At 39.2% G+C, this 15,136-nt stretch overlaps 3 protein-coding genes across 3 annotated transcripts; 1 reads left to right on the top strand and 2 right to left on the bottom strand.

The window, feature by feature from the left end:
- Positions 1-929: 929 nt before the first annotated feature.
- LOC105039964 (low affinity inorganic phosphate transporter 4) lies at positions 930-2,544 on the bottom strand. Its single transcript, XM_019851935.2, has one exon. It carries the CDS (start codon positions 2,427-2,429, stop codon positions 930-932), a length of 1,500 nt encoding a protein of 499 aa, XP_019707494.2. The 5' UTR covers positions 2,430-2,544.
- A 3,821-nt stretch (positions 2,545-6,365) lies between these two features.
- Positions 6,366-11,818, bottom strand: LOC105039971 (low affinity inorganic phosphate transporter 4-like). The gene is given in 5 exon segments (XM_073251271.1): positions 6,366-6,439; positions 9,530-9,645; positions 10,087-10,448; positions 10,450-11,376; positions 11,696-11,818. Coding segments are annotated over 5 exon segments (1,602 nt in total).
- Positions 11,819-13,199: 1,381 nt separating this feature from the next.
- Positions 13,200-14,851, top strand: LOC105039623 (mavicyanin). Its single transcript, XM_010915839.3, has 2 exons — positions 13,200-13,433; positions 14,354-14,851. The coding sequence occupies exons 1-2, from the start codon at positions 13,259-13,261 to the stop codon at positions 14,689-14,691; spliced, it is 513 nt and encodes a 170-aa protein (XP_010914141.1). The 5' UTR covers positions 13,200-13,258; the 3' UTR covers positions 14,692-14,851.
- Positions 14,852-15,136: the final 285 nt, after the last annotated feature.

The following is a 15,136-nucleotide window of genomic DNA, read 5'->3' as shown; positions in this document are numbered from 1 at the left end:
AATCCCTCGTCACCCTCACTTGTTTCAAGTCTAGACTAAATAGAGATGGATGAGAGTAGAGCAACAAAGGAGAAGAGAACTTACTAAAAAGCCAAAAGAGAAAAGAGTGATAGAGAGAGGAGGCAGTGCATTTCTGAGGCAGTTGAGCTCTAATGGTGAGAGTGAAGATCAAGACTATTACTATTTTAAGGGTGGTTCTAAGAGGTGGGGAAAGAAGGGGAATGAAGAGTGGTAAAGATGGGAGCCATAAGAGTTGGAGGAGAGATGATGGTGATGAAGAAGCAGGTGTAGGTGGTGATAGACGAGAGCACGAGTGAAGCACGCTATGATGTGGGTGCTCACCCATATTGCCAATAAGGAAGCTCTCCTCATCCTCTTCACATCTTTCCTCACTATCACCCCACACCTCAGAAGTGGCGCTAGTGAGGAGGCTGCCTGGCCTGTTAACTCTACGCCTTCTATAAGGCATGCAAGCTCAAGATTAATAAAGGATATCGTATCTACATATGGAGGATATTTTTGTCATATAAGAATTGGAGGTCAAACTTAAAACTTATTATGGATCGAAAGTTTTAAAATTAGCCAAGATCAGAATTAAAAATTAGAGTGCAAATTCTCTATAATATTCAAAAAGTATCGCATAGTATTGTGTATGGTTGAGGGTTATCCATTTTAAGATAGACAATTGTGCATGTTAAAAAAGATTAAAAAGAAAAGAATGTATAAATTCTAAAGATATTTTGATAATTTAAATAATCATTTATTTTATAATGGATGGCATCTTAATCATGTATAGCATTTTATGATACTTTTTGAAGCACCACGGAGAATCCGGCTCCCAAAAATTATGGCATGGTCCACAGTCCACGGGACCTTAAAAAGTTAAAAACCCCTATTCTTATGTTTCCTGCATACAATGACACGGTATATTAACTCAACCGAGAGAGATCCAGCCGTACGTCTCCCATCAACATCATGCTCTCCCTTCTGCCTGCCGCCCTCCCGTCCTCCCCAGAGATCTCTTCCAACGACTTCCCCGTGGTCTCCGTCACAAAAAATGTGCAGAAGAACCCAATCATATTTGTAAACGCCAGCGCAATGAGCGCGCTCCTTATCTTCTTTGGGTCCCCGTCCAACATGTAGCTCTGCACGATGAACACCCCGATGATCGCCCCGGCCTTCCCCGCCGCCGCGCTTAGCCCATGGCACGTCGACCTCACCCTAGTCGGGAAGAGCTCCGCCGCCAGCACAAACGTGGTGCTGTTCGGCCCAAAATTAGCGAAGAAAAACACCAGGACGTAGAGTGTAGCAAACAGAATGTGGTTCTTGTCCTTGAGGTACTCATACTTGATCCCCATTATCAACATGAGCGCCGACATCATGAAGAATCCAATGAGCTGAATCAGACACCGTCCCATCTTCTCGATGAACAGCACCGTGAACCAGTAGCCGGGGTAGGTCCCACACAGCGCTACATTTAACATGGCTTTCGACGTCTGCAACACTTCCTCGAGCGCATTCATTTTCTGCGCCTTGCTTGTGAGGTGCATCATCGGAAATATGTCCTTCTGGGTGAGATTCTGGCTGTAGAATGCGATGTCGAGCAGGAACCAGGTGCTCATCGTGCCGATGAGGTGCAGCCCGTGATATCTAAAGAACTCTCCCGACAGTAACGAGTAGTCGTTGGCAGATTTATATTGGGCTACCTTTTCTTGCTCTGCTTGTATCTCCATCTCCAGGACTTTCCCCATGTCGAGCGCGGCTTGCTTCGCGTTCCCGGCGATGAGTGCGGTGTACCGGGCGGTCTCAGGCATCTTCATGCGCCAGTAGTAGGTGATGAGCGCCGGGATCGCGCCGAGCATGAGCACGATGCGCCACAGGAAGTCGGCCTCCGGCTGGGTGGAGCGGATGTGATCGGACGAGAACGGTGGAGCCGGAAAGAAGCTGAGGAAGATGGCGGAGAGGGTCATGGAGACAAGGCCGGCGAAGATGATGCCGACGCCCTGCATGGCGAAGACGGCTGCGATGAAGGCGCCGCGGGTCTTCTTGTTGGCATACTCGGACATTATGGTGGCGGAAAGAGGGTAGTCGCCACCGATGCCGAAGCCGAGCCAGAAGCGGAAGAAACAGAGGGTGCCCATGACGGCTTTCGGGGTGGATCCGAAGGAGAGGCCGGAGCAGATAGCGCAGAGGACCATGAGTATGAGGGTGACGCCGTAGACACGCTTGCGGCCGAGGACGTCGCCAAGCCAACCGAAGAAAAGCTGGCCCGTGAGGCTGCCGATGAGGGCGGCACTGACGATGACATTGTTCACGCTGCGGGGGAGCGTTCCAGGCCTTAGCTTGCCATCGGAGTAGTAGAGGCGGCCGAGGAGCTTTGAGACGGTGCTGATGCAGAAGAGGTCATAGGCATGGGTGAAGAAGCCCATGCCGGCGATCACAATGGCCGTAATGTGGTACCATTGTGTGCGCGCCTTGTCGAGCGCGTCGAGCACGGCGAGGTTCGGCGATGTCGACAGTGTTGCCAGATCGCTAGCTTTCAGGGCAGCCAACCTTGCGGGTGGATCACATAGAGAAGCATAGGGGATTTTATAGTTGATTTTGGATGGAGGTGACGGGGAGGAGTGATAAGAATATCGAGGGCGTTCATAGCAAAGAACTAAGCTAATAAACCGAGGAGGCTGAGGGTATTTGGGGAGCATATTCTTTCCATGGTCTGTTTGATGTAGAGTCCGTCGGAGGGATGTGTTTTCTAGCATCGAGGTTTTGTTTTTATCTGGCTTTTATTTTCTTGTAAGGGAGGGAGAGTATATTGGCTTCGCCTTCGATTAGATGAAAGCTGTCGTTTGGAATTGCTGGGTTGTCCCTTTTCCTTTCTTTTCCCCTTTGCTTCTCCTCCAGAAACAAATTAATATTAATCCCATGTCCCTGTACGTTGCGAGGACCTAAGTTGGATGCTTGGATATTCTTAAAAATGGTTTTCCCTTTTACGTAATTTATTTTTCCCTTTCCTCCCATGTGCCTTTCTTAGGGGGACCAAAGTTAGGTGCTGGGACATTCCTAAAATAGTGTATGATCAAATTTTCTGAGACAACCATACCTCAATTTTTTTGGTACAGAACCGCACCATCAATCAATTCATTCACCCAAAGGTGGGGGAACCCTTTTTTTTTTTTTTTTGGTAAGAGTGGGAAACCCTTTAAAAATAAATCAATATATTAGAAATGGTTTGGGGTGCATGTATCTTTCGCGTGAAAGAATGAACGATTCCCCTTCTTCTCCTACGTCAAGAGTTGGCTTCAAGATCCTTGCAAGCCATGAAAGAAAAAACTAAAGTGCTTCGAAATTTGTGCATATCGCAATCCAATAATTGGGACTGCGAAAGAAGACCAACCATGCTTTAGCACGAGAGATACAACCCGAACCCTTCAAAAATTGCATGTTGAAATTTTGAGGTGTTTGGAACTCTGAGGTGGAGATTGGCAAGAAAGAATAAATGATAGAAACTAGTGTATCCCGTACAACGGCATAGTAGTAGATTGACTATATTGATCCAAAATTTTAAATTTAAAATAAATATCAAATAAAAAAATATTTTTTAAAAATTTCGAAAAAAAAATATAAAAGAACAAAATATTAAAAGAAAAAATAAATTTATCTAAATAAAAATCAAAATCAAAATCTCACAAAGATCTCTTATAAAAAATCTCTATATACACAAATAATTTCTCCTCTCTTTTCCTTCCTATATCGTAAAGAAGACGTCAATAGTCCCTTTAAATAAATATCATATGAAGAGTTTAACTCCGATCTAAACTCAGAAAATAAAATCTATTAAAACACAAACTCCTAATTAATTAAATAAGATAACACTAGAAATGAAATCTTAAAGTCGTTAAAATCAATGAGAAACTCAAAATAGTATCTTAATTAGATTGGAACCTCACAATAAATTTCAATATTCTCTCTCATTGCAAAGTTCATACCAACAATGCTAAAGTTGTCGATGTCATGAAGCGTCATCATAGTCATCGCCAGCATTACTTGATCTTAATCTGAAATATCCCATAAATCTTAATCTTTCAAATAAGACTAAACAAGACCCTTCCAATATGCATAATAGGTATAGTAGTTCAACTTATGAAGAGAAATAGTTATGGTAAAAGTAACCTTATTGATGTTAGCAAGATCAGACATCTCATAACTAAATCCATTGATAGAGACAATAATAATATCGGCCACGATGATTTATCTCTTGAATCATTAAAAAGAGTCCAAATGCTGCTACTATCGCATAACAAATTATTGGAAGCTTTTCAACTATGTCGAGATACGAACATAGGAATCACCAACAATCAAGTTACTGCTTCAAAAAAAATCTATGCTTCAAATAAATTTGATCGAAGTCACAAAATGCTCAACTACTCTCCAAACTTATGGCTCTAATATTGTGTAGAGCCACAAATACATAGTCCATCAATCTTGAGATCTTAAATCTGATATCCTTTAGAATGGCACATATCAAAACCTTAGCTTTGATATCATGTAGAGACACAAATATATGGGCTATTAATCTCAGGATCTTAACTCTGATATCATATAAAATGGCACGTTACATATAGTAGATCCATCATGCTGGCTGAAGATCCAAAATAAACACTCAGAGAAATATAAGAAAAAAATTATGAAAGAATAAAAAATTTAGAGAAAAAAAAATTTATTCAAATAAGCATAAAGACCAAAACATAATAAAGATCCCTAACAAAAGTACCTCCACGTTGTATTCTGTCCTCTCTTTCTTCCCATATATCTCAAAGGAGATGCCAATGGTCTTTTTAAATAGATATCATATGGGTAGAAATTTAACTACCACCTAAACTTAAAAAATAAAAATCATTAAGACATAACTTCTTAATTAAATAGGATAATGCACTAGAAATAGAATTTTAAAGTTATTAAAACTAATAACCAACTAAAAAAAGAATTCAAATTGGATTTGGGACTTAGCAATGAATCTCAACATGTCCGAGATGTGAAAGTGTAATAGTCCTTAGTAAGGCCGCAAACAGATGGGGTTGATCTATAATTCGATCCGATCTGCTTAGACTAGATCCAACCTACTTTAAAAGACCTATGGGGCTATGTCAAATTTTAAAATTGGACCTGTTCTATTGTTCAGATTGGATCTGAGTTTACTAAATTCTGATTCAACTCGATCCGACCTGACTCACTTAATTCTTTGTATTAATTTGGATCCTATGCTCAATGAATCAATGGTCATCACTTATTTTAGGCTTTTTGTTCAGCTTGGTTTACTTTAACTTTTAGCAAACTTATGTCTTCTTTATCCACCTTCAAGTTATTGTCCCGATTTCTTTGTATCAATCTTTAGTTTACCTTGCTTTGTTGTTTGTTTCCATAAATATTTTAGTTACCGTCGCAGGTTGTGTTCTGTACATATTTTGTTTTTATTGTACTTCTCTCCTACAACTTGTTGTGTTATCTACTGTTACTATCTGAAGAAATGAAGCTGTATGCCCCCCCCCCAAACAAAAAAGAAACCCTCTCCCAAAAATAAAAAGAAAAAACTAATCTCCATAGCACTACAAAGTTCACAGGGATAACAATATACAAGTTCATAATATTCTTACTTAGAGTATGCGAATCAAACAAAGTTCATAAGGATAACAATAAACAAATTCATGACCCAAACGGATCCAAATATTTTAGATTGAAACCAGATTATACACGAACTCGATCAGACACAAATGGTTCATTGGGACAAAATTTTTGACAATAGATCTAACTCGATTCAATTTTTTATTGAGTTAGATTGGGTCCAATAAGATCCGATTAAGGAACCGAATTATATTGGGATCACTCATGATCTAATCCGACTCAACCTATTTGCACCCTTAGTTCTCAAGTTAGTAAGTTGTCTTTTCTTGTCGAGTTATGCATAAGTTGATCCTCTACAATCCAAGCTACAGAAATTTACCAAAGGTTTGGGTTGTATCTTTTGCATGAAAGAATGATTAATTTTTCTTTGGCAACATTAATTTTTGAAGCATGTATTGCCTCGCAATCATCTCACGATGAATCTATCTTACAGGTGCCTGGAGGAGTCAAAAAACATGATCGAAGCTCCATACCTCTCCTCTACCAAGAGAAGATATTCTTAATTAAATTCTGCACATGTCTTGATAATCCACCACCATGTCAAATACCATGCTTTCCAAGACTCTTGATATCATGCCACAACCTTAATGTCTTCATTGTCTACCATTCCCCGCAATGCCCCAACCGGACATCTACCCAAACTCGATCGCAGAAATCTGATCAAGAATTGAGAAGCATTGCAATTCCTAGCACATGCGAAACCCTCTGCAACATTGTGCAACATCCATGCCAGCACCCAAGTTGCAAGCCTGTGGCGACACTAAAGCAAATGCCAAATAGATAACTAAGCAAATTATATACCAGGCATTTGCATTAAACAAGAATATAATATTAAAATCACCATTCTCCATTAGTGTAATTTTTCAGTATATCATTTTTCACGCACTTACTACACATTCGAGTTCAAATTTATCCAAATAAGACGATATAAAGGAATGATATTTTGCAAGTGTATGTTAGATAAATGTTGGGACTATTCACTCCATCACTGTAATATTATTATTATGCAAATATATTATATTACACAGGCAGTATATGACCATTTCACTCATTATTCTTATGGGTATTTATTTCATAGTCCTTCCATGGACTGTGCCCTAAGCCCATAACGAAAAGTCTTTGTTGATTGGGACTTGTATTTTCAATCCATAGAAGGACCATGTTATAACTTGCGGTCCTTGAGGTGAGATTTTAAGCATGAAAAAGCCAAAAATATCACCGTGGAGGACCTTATCCACTTAGACCTATAAACAATATTAAATTGTTCAATCAAACATCAATCATGATTAAATCTAGATCCACCAAATGCACGTCGTATGGTAGCAGCTCTCTCTTTCTTCTCTTCCTCCAATGACGATGGTGTCCAACTATGATCATGATAGTGTCCACCGCTCCCTTCGCCCCCCATCACCTTCCCCTCTGATCCAACATTTTCATGCTCCCCTTCCTCTTTTGCTGCATCGCTGCTTTGCCTGATCATCTCACCCTCACCAACAGTGGCTATAGCCTCTCCCGTGCCTTCCTCCAGCACTACTGCACCATCTCCTCTACCACCGCTGGCCTATCCTCCCTCAGTATCTCTCTCATCTCCCCCCCTCCCCACTAACTCCCTCTATTTCTCCTTTTGCACCATCACTACTGCCGTCAATCCTCTCTACACCATTGCTGAGATCTCTAGGCAGCTTAATGACTCCAATCTCAAGCTCATTATAACTGTCTCAATGCTCTGGCCCAACATTGCCCCTCTTGGCCTCCCTACTATCATCCTCAGCGCCAAAGACTCGTCTTTAACCCCCTCCATCCATCTTCTTGTTATCTACTTCTCTGAAATGATCTCTAGGTAAAGTGGGATGGAAAACTCATGCCTCCTCAATCTTTGTTAGGAAAAGGCTACATGCCTCCTTTATTTATCTTTACAATTTATGAGGAGGGCATAGACCTGTACTTTGATATGTGGATGTATTGTAGATGGTGCAGAACTTAAGAGTGGGTAAAGCTGATATTAAAAAGATAATATATGAATTGCATATGGGTATACAATATTGTTTGAGGTTCATTGGGATTGTAGTAGCTTTACCTTAGGAGGCTTTCTTTAATTTGCTGTCAAGTCATATATAATAACTTTGATAGTTTGAGCTAACAAACATACAATATGCCTCTTTCTTTCTTTGTGACTGCGTGGTGACATACTTGAGCAGTTTAATTGATCAACTTATCATGACTAAAAGAGAATTGATGGATAGAATATAGTCCTCTAAAATATGGTACATAATTAATCCAACATATACACAATTAATGTATTATGATATTTAGTTATTCTAATCTAGTATAATAAACAGTTAAGGTATCATGGTACATAATTAAATAAATATGGTATATAGTTATTTTATTATTGTATATAGTTAATTGAATATCATACGAAGTTAAATAAATATAGTACATAGTTTAAAAAAAATATGATACATGATCATTCTAGTCCGATGCACATTAATCCAACATGGTATATATTTAATCTAACATGGTATATAGCTAAGGTATCATAATACGCACTTAAATAAACATGATACAAAATTATTTTACCTCGATATACAGTTGAGGTATCATAGTATATAGTTAAAAAAGCATGGTATATAGTTATTTTAGTTTGGTATATAATTAATCCAACATGATATATGGTTAACCCATATGGAACAGATTAATGTATATAATCAATATATTATGGTATACAGTTAGATAAATATGATACATAGTTATTTTATCCAAATACGTAGCCAAAGTATTATGGTACATGGTTATTTCAGTCTAGTACATAATTAGTCCAACATGGTATACAATTACTATATCATGATATACAGCTAAATAAATATGATATACAGTTAGTTTACCCTAATATACAGTTAATCCAACATAGTGCATAATTAATCTAATATGGTACAATATTAAATATATATGATATATAATTATTTTATCCTAACACATAATTAATCCATGTTGGATTAACTGCACATCATGTTAGATTAATTGTGTATCATGATAACCATATATCATTTTATATTAATTATGCGTCATGCTAGAATAATTATAGACCATATTAGAATAATTGAGTACTATGCTAAATTAACTATGTATCATATTCGATTAATTATATATATTCTATAATAATTATGTACAATCATCGCTCAAAATAAGCAAACTTTGCACTCAACCATGTAAAAGTATCCAAAAAGGGCTCAAAAATCTATATTGTCATGGAGCAAACAAATTAAAACACCAAAACAGTTGATTGTATAAACTATCACAGATTTTTTTCTGGCGCTTCATCACCACCTGTCCAATCCTACTGAGCATTGAGTTGAAAGGAGTAAGCATTCATTAGACTTATACAATCATGACATGATGACCTACGGCTTTAGCATCTCATCCCCACTCTTGATGCCCCCCCTCAATCACAGGCTTCTCCCTCTTTGAATACTTTTGTCTCCTTCCCAGTGCCCTTGTATCTATAGCAATCCCTCATCATTCTCACTTGTTTCAAGTCTAGACTAAATAGAGATGGATGAGAGTAGAGCAACAAATGAGAAGAGAACTTACTGAAAAAGCCAAAAGAGAAAAGAGTGATAGAGAGAGGAGGCAGTGCATTTCTGAGGCAGCTGAGCTCTAATGGTGAGAGTGAAGATCAAGACTATTACTATTTTAAGGGTGGTTCTAAGCGGTGGGGAAAGAAGGGGAATGAAGAGTGGTAAAGATGGGAGCCATAAGAGTTGGAGGAGAGATGATGGTGATGAAGAAACGGGTGTTGGTGGTGATAGATGAGAGCATGAGTGAAGCACGCTATGATGTGGGTGCTCACCCATATTGCCAATAAGGAAGCTCTCCTCACCCTCTTCACATCTTCCCTCACTATCACCCCACACCTCAGAAGTGGCGCTAGTGAGGAGGCTGTCTGGCCTATTAACTCTACGCCTTCTATAAGGCATGCAAGTTCAAGATTAATAGAGGATATCATATCTATATATGGAGGATATTTTTGTCATATAAGAATTGGAGGTTAAACTTAAAACTTATTATGGATCGAAAGTTTTAAAATTAGTCAAGATCAAAGTTAAAAATTAGAGTGCAAATTCTCTATAATATTTAAAAAGTATGCATAGTATTTTGTATGGTTGAGGATTATCCATTTTAAAATAGATAATTATGCACGTTAATAAAAATTAAAAAGAAAAAAAATATATAAATTTTAAAAATATTTGGACAGTTTGAGCAACCGCCCATTTTATGATTTGAAGCACCACGGAGAATCCGGTTCCCAAAAATTATGGCATGGTCCACAGTCCGCGGGACCTTAAAAAGTTAAAAACCCCTATTCTTATGTTTCCTGCATACAATGACACGGTATATTAACTCAACCGAGAGAGATCCAGCCGTACGTCTCCCATCAACATCATGCTCTCCCTTCTGCCTGCCGCCCTCCCGTCCTCCCCAGAGATCTCTTCCAACGACTTCCCCGTGGTCTCCGTCACAAAAAATGTGCAGAAGAACCCAATCATATTTGTAAACGCCAGCGCAATGAGCGCGCTCCTTATCTTCTTTGGGTCCCCGTCCAACATGTAGCTCTGCACGATGAACACCCCGATGATCGCCCCGGCCTTCCCCGCCGCCGCGCTTAGCCCATGGCACGTCGACCTCACCCTAGTCGGGAAGAGCTCCGCCGCCAGCACAAACGTGGTGCTGTTCGGCCCAAAATTAGCGAAGAAAAACACCAGGACGTAAGAGTGTAGCAAACAGAATGTGGTTCTTGTCCTTGAGGTACTCATACTCGATTTCCATTATCAACATGAGCGCCGACATCATGAAGAATCCAATGAGCTGAATCAGACACCGTCCCATCTTCTCGATGAACAGCACCGTGAACCAGTAGCCGGGGTAGGTCCCACACAGCGCTACATGTAACATGGCTTTCGACGTCTGCAACACTTCCTCGAGCGCATTCATTTTCTGCGCCTTGCTTGTGAGGTGCATCATCGGAAATATGTCCTTCTGGGTGAGATTCTGGCTGTAGAATGCGATGTCGAGCAGGAACCAGGTGCTCATCGTGCCGATGAGGTGCAGCCCGTGATATCTAAAGAACTCTCCCAACAGTAACGAGTAATCGTTGGCAGATTTAAATTGGGCTACCTTTTCTTGCTCCGCTTGTATCTCCATCTCCAGGACTTTCCCCATGTCAAGCGCGGCCTGCTCCGCGTTCCCGGCGATAAGTGCGGTGTACCGGGTGGTCTCGGGCATCTTCATGCGCCGGTAGTAGGTGATGAGCGCCGGGATCGCGCCGAGCATGAGCACGATGCGCCACAGGAAGTCGGCCTCCGGCTGGGTGGAGCGGAGGTGATCGGAGGAGAACGGTGGAGCCGGAAAGAAGTGGAGGAAGATGGCGGAGAGGGTCATGGGGACAAGGCTGGCAAAGATGATGCCGACGCCCTGCATGGCGAAGATGGCGGCGATGAAGGCACCGCGTGTCTTCTTGTTAGCGTACTCGGACATTATGGTGGCGGAGAGAGTGTAGTCGCCGCCGATGCCGAAGCCGAGCCAGAAGCGGAAGAAACAGAGGGTGCCCATGACGGCATTCGGGGTGGAGCCGAAGGAGAGGCCGGAGCAGATAGCGCAGACGACCATGAGTATGAGGGTGACGCCGTAGACACGCCGAAAATTTTTCACCACTAATAATCAATTTTTATTATTAATTTTTATTATTAATAATCAATTTTTATCATTAATAATCGATTATTTATGATATTAATATCTTTTATCATAAATAAATTTATTATATCAAGCATAAATATAAGGCACACACAGATTCGTACAATCACACAAAATAGAGAAGAGAAGGAAAAACAAACACAGGATTTATATGATTCGGCTGAAAAGCCTACGTCCACGGGCAAGACATGAAAGAAAAATTTCACTATGATGAAAAGAGAGATACAATCACTCAAGAACTCTCCAAACCCGAGCCGCACTTTGATTTCCCAAACCTCTCACCAAAACTGCCGAGATTGACAGAAAATACAATATTTATACTGGTCCATACCGCGGGGGGCAACGTCCTCCGCACCCCCCAATGAGGTCGATGGTGGGCTTCGGACATGGACCTATCGGCCCATGCCTTCCGCTACCACCACAGACCTCCCAAAATATTTCATTCAGGTCGCAACGTGAGCTTTTCAGATTGGATCATAGTTCGAACCCATAAAAGATATCCAAAATTTAAACCACATTAACAAAATTCATCATTAAAATTTTCTTTGTAACGGCAGCTTCCAGGGCAGAATTTTATAGTTGATTTTGGATGGAGGTGACGGGGAGTGATAAGAATGTTGAGGGCGTTCACAGCAAAGAACTAAGCTAATAAACCGAGGAGTTTGAGGGCATTTAGGGAGCATATTCTCCCCATGGTCTGCCTGACGAGTTCGTCGGAGGGATGTGTTTTCTAGCATCGAGGTTTTGTTTTTATCTGATTTTTTTTATTTTTTTTGGTAAGAAATGTGGTTTTTTCTTTGATGGCTTTGTTTTTGTAAGGGAGGGAAAGAAGGCTAATCATTCTTTCACGCAAAAAATACAAACCGAACCCATCTGAAAAATTCTATATAGCAAATTTTGAGGTGTCTAAAATTTTTAGGTGGAGACAGCCCAGCAAGAAAGAATAAGTAATAGAAACTAGTGTATCCCAAGTGTGAGAATGTAACGGTCCTTAAATTGTCCTCTTGTCAAGTTATGCACAAGTTGATCCCTACCATCCAAGCTACAGATATTTACTAAAGGTTCGGTTGTAACTTTTGCACGAAAGAATGATCCATTTTATTCTGCAAGATCGTATTTTACATAATTTTTAAAATATAATATCAATTTTGCAATCTAGGTTATGGATGGAAGAAAGAGATCTACCATTCTTAAAGATTTATGCAAAGCACAATCCAACAGTTGACATCATGACAGAAGACCATCATTCCTTTGCACAAAAGAAACAATCCGAATCTATTTGCTAATACTCGTACACAATAAATTATGATAGGCCACAAAAGTTGAGCAATATATACATATTTTTCTCATTTAGAACCTTTTGAATTAGATAAGGGACTTGTGCCACGTTCCTAAGTTTTCAGAATTCCTGCAATAAGGACTGTAGAGGATTTTCAGGCAGACGAATTATGACGATTGGATTAATATGTCTGTTAGACATTTTCAAACTCACTCGTCTCCGAAAAAAAAATTAAAATTAAAATCAGCAGAAAAACTTCTAAGATCAGGAAAATTTCATATAAACGATCAAAATATACTATTTTATAATCCAATAAGCTGTAAGGAATATAACAATCACCTACCATGAAGAACCTTTTTTAACCTAAAATAGATGTCATGAGGTTGTTCGTTCTGGGTGGTTTGTAACTTGTGATGGATGCTAAATTAACCAAAAACAGCAGCTGGAATAGAATAAAACCAATGGACACAACCCTTTCTTCCTTGTTGCCAGGATTCTTTCCTCCTTCCTCGGCCACAAAAGAAAAGGTTACAGGAAGAAGGGAAGAATATGAGGACGCACATCCTCTTTTTCCTTCTCGCCATCATTGGTTGCGTTCTGAAAGGTACGTTGGGCCACAGGAATCACGTCGTCGGGAGTAGCTTGGGGTGGACTGTTCCCCCTAACAAGACCTTCTACCAGGATTGGGCTCGGAAAACGCATTTTGCCGTGGGAGAGAGACTTGGTGAGTATTTGACCCAAAGACCACCTTGTCGAATTTGAAAATTGATTTATAACATCTGTCATAGACGATTGATAATTCTCTCCAGAATTCTTGCAAATCAGAAATTTATGCAATCTGCAAAGAATTTTGCAAAATAAAAAAACTTTCTAATTGTCAATGTCATTTCATAAACAGATAATTTTTCATCTTTGCACGCGAGAATGCTTTGGTTCTGGACTTTAAGACTCGTTTGGTTCATAGGAAGAGGAGGGAGAAAAATATGGTCAACGAAAAAATAGAGAATGCCCCATATTTTTGTCGGAGTTTCTAAAGAAGAGAGATAGGAAGGCAACTTTTCTGATAGACTATGATTACTACATTACATGAAAAAAAAGTACCCATCTGGGACATGAGAAAGTCCATTTCTCATTGAGTAGGAATTGGGATAATATTTTTTTTTTCTTAAAATATTCTCAAGCTTTTAGATAGAATAGATAAAATCTTTTTTTTATTAAAAATATAATAAATATTTTACACAATTTTCTAAGAGAATAGATACTTAACCAAATATAAATTATTCTCGAATATTTTACTTTTTCATGATTATTCAAATATACAAAAACTACTTTCTCAAGCATTATAAACTCAAGAATTAACTGTAACAAAAAATTTTCCAGCGAATCAAATGGGTCTTTAGTAGATAATTATGCCTCTATTATGTAATTATGTATGCATATAGTAGCTTTAAACCATTTTCTTCTCACATGGGAATACTATCCGTTGAAGTCCAAAACATTTCATCCCAGATAAAAATAAAAAATAAAAATCATGTCTCTATGAAAAAAACTCTTTTTTTTTTTTTTTTGAATCATTAGTCAGATAAAATGATTAAAATTTTGATGGACTAAGTCTGAATCCAAAATTTATGATACATAATGCAGTATTTCCTTACAAAGTAGGCGTGCATAACGTGATCGAGGTGTCAAAGGAGGACTTCGAAAACTGCACGCAATTCAAAGTCATCGAAAGGCACCATCAAGGACCACTGACCCTAGAGTTGACCAAGCCTGGTCCTCATTATTACTATTGTGGGGTTGGGCTTCGCTGTGAGCTTGGGCAGAAGCTTGCCATCAATGTCTCTGCCGAAGCTCCTGCAGTTGCTAGTACTTTCACCCACAGCCCTGCTCAATCTCCAAGCTTATCATCTGCTGATAGGGTTCCCTTCGCTGCTCCACTTGCGGCTCTCCTTATATATGTGTTGCATTATCTCTTCATGTGAGATGAAAGGTGGTCATTCTTAATATTGCCATTTGAGAAATCCTTCAAAAAAAAATATGACCATTTGAGAAGATATATATTGATGGGGAAGAATACATTGTTTATCTTGGCAACAAGATATGTAAAAAGGGCTTCATTTACTTGTTTATTGGTAAACATAAGTATCATGTGATAGAAAAGAAACACAGAAGCTTCTCCATTGTAGCCCTTAGTACGTAGATCGTTCAACAAATTTGCGACACTTATTATGCTTATAGAATTATATAATTTTATAGAAAAAAAAAAGAAGACAAATAATAGGGAGGTGAATTGCTTGATTAGCCCAATGATTAGCAAACTTGTCTGATTTGAGATTTGTAAAAGGAAAGGAAGGATTTCACCCTCACCAAAACATCTAGCTCTGCATTTATTTAGATATCGATTCAAAATATATATATGTTGCACCA

The sequence above is a fragment of the Elaeis guineensis genome, chromosome 2, assembly GCF_000442705.2.
Source record: "Elaeis guineensis isolate ETL-2024a chromosome 2, EG11, whole genome shotgun sequence".
In the NCBI taxonomy this organism is placed as follows: domain Eukaryota; kingdom Viridiplantae; phylum Streptophyta; class Magnoliopsida; order Arecales; family Arecaceae; genus Elaeis; species Elaeis guineensis.
This window is presented reverse-complemented; position numbering and strand designations above follow the sequence as displayed.

Bases quoted from the DNA above. Each gene is read 5' to 3' on its own strand.
- LOC105039964 (XM_019851935.2), bottom strand. From the start codon at position 2,429: ATGGGCTTCTTCACCCATGCCTATGACCTCTTCTGCATCAGCACCGTC.
- LOC105039623 (XM_010915839.3), top strand. From the start codon at position 13,259: ATGAGGACGCACATCCTCTTTTTCCTTCTCGCCATCATTGGTTGCGTT. The intron at 13,434-14,353 runs GTGAGTATTTGA...TACATAATGCAG, and splicing joins TGCCGTGGGAGAGAGACTTG to TATTTCCTTACAAAGTAGGC.